At 41.4% G+C, this 6,724-nt stretch overlaps 1 protein-coding gene across 1 annotated transcript; it reads left to right on the top strand.

Moving 5' to 3' along the window:
- Nucleotides 1-683: 683 nt before the first annotated feature.
- Nucleotides 684-2,610, top strand: LOC133552395 (POU domain, class 3, transcription factor 4-like). The gene has a single exon (XM_061899598.1). The coding sequence runs from the start codon at nt 698-700 to the stop codon at nt 1,742-1,744; it is 1,047 nt and encodes a 348-aa protein (XP_061755582.1). The 5' UTR covers nt 684-697; the 3' UTR covers nt 1,745-2,610.
- Nucleotides 2,611-6,724: the final 4,114 nt, after the last annotated feature.

Genomic DNA, 6,724 nt, shown 5'->3' with positions numbered 1-6,724 from the left:
TACATTTTGAAATATTTGGCTTTCATGGCTCTCTCAAGCAAAAAGGTTCCTGACCCCTGCACTAGTGTGTGAATGTAAGTGTGAATGTTGTCTGTTTATCTGTGTTGGCCCTGCGATGAGGTGGCAACGTGTCCAGGGTGTACACCACCTTCCGGCTGATTGTAGCTGATATAGGCGCCAGTGACCCCAAAAGAAAAATGGATGGATGGATTCATGCTGATGTGGTTTAATGCGCGTGGAATCCGTGCGTAAAAGCGCACATCTTATCCTGAAGACGTGCTATCATAAAAAAAAAAAAGTTAATGATTATCAACAAAATGCTAAATTAAGTGCCAGCACGTCTGACAAAATGCCAGAGGAGCTTTTAATCTCTTCAAGGGTGACAGGAGCAGCGTTAAAGTCGTGCGTAAAAGCGGTTGGAAACTCCAATTTATAAACAGGAAGTGCGCTCCACACGCACATTGTTCCACAACCAGACTCAGCGGACCGGGACCAGGACTCACTTCCGGTTCGACAGCCGTTAACCCCTTTGCTTTCTCAGGCAGCGGTGGGGGGGGGGGCGTCGACGCAGCGCCCAGCTCGCCCTGTGATTGGCGCCAGGAGCTGCCCGTCAGCGAGGCTACCCGGAGAGAGGGAGATGTCAGAGGCTGAGCCGGGTCCGTCACTTTAGTCGCGCCGGTGGGGTTGAGCAGCCAGCATGGCCACAGCTGCTTCCAGCCCCTACACCTTGCTCAGCTCCAGCCCCATGATCCACCCGGACAGCCAGGCCATGCAGCCTGCCAGCCCCTACAGGGGACACCAGAAGCTCCTGCACGGCGACTACCTGCAGAGCGTGCAGAGCAACGGGCACCCCCTCGGGCACCAGTGGGCGGAGAGCAGCCCCTGGTCGACCTCCATGGAGCAGCAGGACGTCAAGCCCGGGAGAGAAGACCTGCAGCTCGGCATCATCCATCACCGCTCGCCTCACGTCGCGCATCACTCCCCGCACCACAACAACCATGGCAACCACCCGGGAGCGTGGGGCGCCCCGGTGTCCCACAACATCTACTCCCAGACGGGCTTCACCGTCAACGGCATGCTGGACCACGGCGGGCTGACGCCTCCGCCCAACGCGGCGGGCCAAGGCGGCATGCACCCGGGCCTCAGGGACACGCTCAGCCCGGAGCACAGCGAGCTGGGCGGGCACCACTGCCACGACCACTCCGACGAGGAGACGCCGACTTCGGACGAGCTGGAACACTTTGCCAAACAATTCAAGCAGCGGCGGATCAAGCTGGGCTTCACGCAGGCGGACGTGGGCTTGGCGCTGGGCACGCTTTACGGCAACGTCTTCTCCCAGACCACCATCTGCAGGTTCGAGGCGCTGCAGCTGAGCTTTAAGAACATGTGCAAACTCAAGCCGCTGCTGAACAAGTGGCTGGAGGAGGCGGACTCGTCGACGGGCAGCTCCAGCAGCATAGACAAGATCGCCGCGCAGGGCCGGAAGAGGAAGAAGAGGACGTCCATCGAGGTGAGCGTCAAGGGGGTGCTGGAGACGCACTTTCTCAAGTGCCCCAAACCGTCCGCGCAGGAAATCACGTCCCTGGCGGACTCGCTGCAGCTGGAGAAGGAGGTGGTGCGGGTGTGGTTCTGCAACCGGAGGCAGAAGGAGAAGCGCATGACGCCGCCGGGGGAGCCGCCGCCGCCGCCCCACGAGGGGCCTTACTCCGGCGCCGGGGATGCGTCCTCTTGCCACGACCTCTGACCGGAGCACCGGGACCGGGATGTATCGCCCCCCGGTCGGACTCTCGATCAGACTCCTCCAGCCTTGGCCTCTTTCGAACCGGGCATTATTCGATCATTTCTCTCCGTGGAGCCCGTCTAATTATTTGGATATGAATACAAAAATAATGTGCCTATAATCTACCAGCGCCTTTAGTTTCTGTCCGGACTGTTTTTTTTTTTTTTCATTTGTTTTTTTTATTTTTTATTTCCTTCCTTTCTAATTGTCGTTAATGTCACAGAATCTCATTTTGTTACAACATCTGTAATTATTATTATTATTATTATTATTGTTTTGCGTATGCAAACAGGCCCACAGTGCATATAGTGGCTACCGACAATACAGCACTTGAAGTTTTGGCCTGTATCTGACCAGGACTCTCACAAAAAAAACAACAACAATTATTTATAAACGCATTTGTTTGATTTCATTCATTTTTGACCATTTAAACTGTGTAGACTCTGAAACAGAGCCGTGAATAGGGGGGAAAATGTAGGGGGTGACGCTCTACACCTGCCTATAATTTTATTGTACGTTCACTATCCAAATTTTTATAATATTAAATACTCCTGTTATTCGTTGATTTCATAAGTATTTTTTTGGAATATTGTACAGTTTTTTATATATTACCATTTTGAAGTCATTAATTTAAACAAATGCTCTTAGTTATTATCCCTGTACTTCACTAGCATTGTAAAAAAAAAAAACAATATTTTCAGTACAATTGAACTGTTTGGGGCGGTTTTATTCCAAATTTCGATGACAGCTCAAGTAATTATTTATTTTCAGTATAAAGCTTGTATTATGTTTTGAAATAAACTATGTATGTTGTAATAAACCATTTCTTGCTACAATTGTTGACTGTCCAAAACAGATAATTCGAGGTTATATATATATATATATATATATATATATATATATATATATATATATATATATATATATATATATATATATATATATATATATATATATATATATATATATATATATATATATATATATATGTCTTGATTGGATTATCCGGAGAATAGTGCTCGATGCCGTGGTAGAGCGCAATATATATGTATGGGAAAAATCACAAGACTACTTAGTCTCTACAGAACTGTTTCATGAGGGGTTCCCTCAATCATCAGGGCATTTTTATATACATATATATATATATATATATATACATATATACACACAACTTTTTTTTAAATTATGTTATTGATTTTTAATATAATCCAACATCTCGACCTATGGATAAATCAAAGTAAATAAACTAGTGCAGTTTATAGATTGTCATGTCCAAATTGTGTTTTTCCTCCCAAGTTTTGGTGTCACTAACAACTGTAAACACTCCAAGTGCAGGCTGATAGAATCTTGGCTGCAGGCTGGTCACAGAAAAAAAAAAAATGAGATGCATTTTGCAAGCAGTTCCTCTGAAATGTTATTGTCAGGGCCCTATGCCCTCCTTGATCAGACATGCGTGATGTATCGCCTGGGCCACTGGGCCTGACAGCACACACACACACACACACACACACACACACACACACACACACACACACACACACACACACACACACACACACACAATCAGAAGCAGATGAATCTCATTTCAAAGACTACAGCTCCGAATAATTGGGCATGCAAAAGCAAAATAAAGCTATATTCCTGAAGAAAAAAAAATAGAAAATATAAATGCCCAAAAATAAATGTGGGTTGGTTCAGAAGTAAGTCAATGCTGCACTCTTTAAATGATTCAAAAATAGAGCTGGGGAGGGAGAGTGAAGGAGGGGAGGAGAAGAGGAAGGGTGCTAGGCCTTGCCTTGAAAACAGAGAGCCTGACTGGAATACTAATGTGTCTTGAATTTATGCATCTCCTCAGTCTGCGGCCCTGGTAGGGGGTTGGGGTAGACAGCAAGAGAGGGAGAAGAGGGAGTGAGGATGGAAGGTAGAAGAGGACACAGATGACTATATGGAATAGAACAAAAAACAGTTTTAGTTTAGCAAAGTGTTTTAGGCGTCCTAATGGAGGGGATCCGGCAAGTGAGAAAGAAAAAGCTGAAATCAGACCAGCAATCAAACTTCCTTTGCTCAACTTAAGTTAAATTGAAAAAAACATTTCAAATCTGACAGTGAGCTTTAAAGAGTAATCTCAATACATCACTAGCACAGAAATGATTGACTTTGGAAGTATGTCAAGAACAAAAAGAAAGAAGTGCAGGCCAGCACAAAATATGTATTTTCTCCAAAAATGCCCGTAAGGCTTTTCAGCTTTTCTTTTTTCAATTTATCATCACTTAGTTGGTTTTCTGTTAGGTTGTTTGTGTCAAAGATTTAAAAAAATGAAATAATTCTAAATAATGTTATGCATATTGAAAACATTCAGAATAAAAGGAGCTTCAAAGTTGATTTCCGGGCCAACAATAACTTTCTGCATATCAGTTTAAACCAGGGGTATAAACTATAAGTCATTTTTATTGAGGGCCATCGCAACAATAAAAAGTGAAGTAAATAGATGTGAATTTTATAAGTATATCATAGCCTCATTATACTCAATTGCAATTGATTATTATGTATGTATTTAGTAACAATAACTTGCTTAGAAACCATAGTCAAGGTGACAAGCAGATATTCAATTTTTTTGACAACCCCCAAAAAAAAAGTATATGTTCGGCATGATCAGATAATATTAATGTTTAGAAGATAGGCAATTGCATGCAGTAAATTTGTTTTATGTCAAATTTGAAAGAACAAATACATCAAGCCCAAAAGATTAAATCAGTATTTTTCCAGGCTTTTGCAGGCCACATAAAATGACATTATAGGGGCCAGAACTTCACCCCAGGCCTTGAGTTGACAAATGAAAATGTCATATTTGACTTTAAATTAAGTCATGAAAGCAGAGTTTATGCCTCTGAAGAACACACCAACTACCAAAAATATAACTATGAAGAATTGCACCAATGTCTTTTGAACACAGCTCATTTTTCCTATATTTGCTAATTGGATATGAGGCAATAAATACAATTTTTACTTCCACTTTACTTAAAATATAACACTCTTTCTTCAGTATAATTCTCAACCTTATACAGTTCATTCATAACAATATCATGTGTGTCTTGTTCAAAACAGAACAATTATAATAAAAATGAATTGAATATGATTGTGACAGTTGAGTGGAACAAATTGTATATTGTTATTATTTAGAGATGCAAACATACGATGTCTTACTCTTGAGAGTGTTCCTATAAAACATCTGAATTATAATATTCCAACTCACCTATTCAGGTACACCGTGCCACTTGCTCCATCAGGCTGATGTGACTGCTGCCTGCAGACAAGCATTGTTACATGGTTAATAGCAAGAATGCAATACAAAATCTAAACTTCCTTTCAAATGATTAGCAAGAATGCAATACAAAATCTAAACTTCCTTTCAAATGATGCCAAATTTATTCTGCCAACTCCATTAGACATAATCACATGTTAGATGTGAAATAAACTTTAGGCTGCTGATTTGATTTATTTGTTTATTTACCTGTATAAATTTTTGGATCAATACCAGCTGTGCACAAAGAAGCACTTCAGAGAGAAAATGCTGCCTAACTTTTTCTAATTTCCCCTTCACTTTGCAGTAACATAGTTAAAAGCGGCCTCTCTGGTCTTATTGTTCTTCAACTTTGATGTCTGTACAACTAGTTGGACACTTTAATGTGGACATACGATACCTGGGTTCTGTGTAATACACACTACTGATCTGGACTATTTTGCTAATAGGCGGTATACCTCCAATGTGGAAGTGAAGTCACTATTGCGTGCACCCGACAATGTCAGGTATACAATGGGAGAGAAAGACACCTGCAGAAATTAAAAAGAAGAACATGGGAAAGGGGGTGTTCACTTTAACTGCTTTTTGGAGGGTGTCTGTGGGAAGTTGTTTGTTTTGGGCTTTTAACTCTATCCCTGCACTCGCTCGTCTCAAAGGTGCTCGACCTTATTTTGTGTGCTGAGGAAAAAGCAATGCTGGTTCAGAAAAATGTATTTTGTACCCAAACCTCCCACGGTTAGAACTGTTTCTTGGTAAGATGAATAATGAAGATTTATGTGGAACTAACCAACCTCTGATTGTCAGTACATGTTTGTGCCTACGGACCTTCTCATTCATCCAGGTTATATCGGCTTTTAATTAGTCGCAACTGGACTGTTCAGTTTGTCTTAGAATATGATTTAATGGACCTAGATTTGTCAGATATAAATTGATAAATAAGTCCACGTATTATTGGGACTTTGTCACCAGTACTCAGAATAGATCTGACCAATCTAAGCCTGTAAGCATAAACTGATGAAACCTGCTCGAAAATGTCTCCTAAGAAGTGAAGTGAATTATATTTATATAGCGCTTTTTCTCGAGTGACTCAAAGCGCTTTACATAGTGAAAGCCAATATCTAAGTTACATAAGACAAACTGAATAGTCCAGTTGTGATTGAGTGAAAGCCAAGAGAAAACATGTATCACATACATGTATGCTATGGACACAAACACATTGCCATTGTATATACAAACCCCGTTTCCATATGAGTTGGGAAATTGTGTTAGATGTAAATATAAACGGAATACAATGATTTGCAAATCCTTTTCAACCCATATTCACTTGAATGCACTACAAAGACAAGATATTTGATGTTCAAACTCATAAACTTTATTTTTTTTTTGCAAATAATAATGAACTTAGAATTTCATGACTGCAACACGTGCCAAAGTAGTTGGGAAAAGACATGTTCACCATATAATCTTTTCTTTTAACAACCCTCAATAAACGTTTGGGAACTGAGGAGACTAATTGTTGAAGCTTTGAAAGTGGAATTCTTTCTCATTCTTGTTGTATGTAGAGCTTTAGTCGTTTAACAGTCTTGGGTCTCCGCTGTCGTATTTTACGGTTCATAATACGCCACACATTTTCGATGGGAGAA

Source organism: Nerophis ophidion, linkage group LG05, assembly GCF_033978795.1.
Source record: "Nerophis ophidion isolate RoL-2023_Sa linkage group LG05, RoL_Noph_v1.0, whole genome shotgun sequence".
NCBI classification, from domain to species: Eukaryota; Metazoa; Chordata; class Actinopteri; order Syngnathiformes; family Syngnathidae; genus Nerophis; species Nerophis ophidion.
The sequence above is the reverse complement of the archived record's forward strand: the minus strand, read 5'-3'. Positions and strand labels throughout refer to the sequence as shown.

Excerpts from the sequence above, each read along its gene's own strand:
- LOC133552395 (XM_061899598.1), top strand. The coding sequence starts at position 698 with ATGGCCACAGCTGCTTCCAGCCCCTACACCTTGCTCAGCTCCAGCCCC.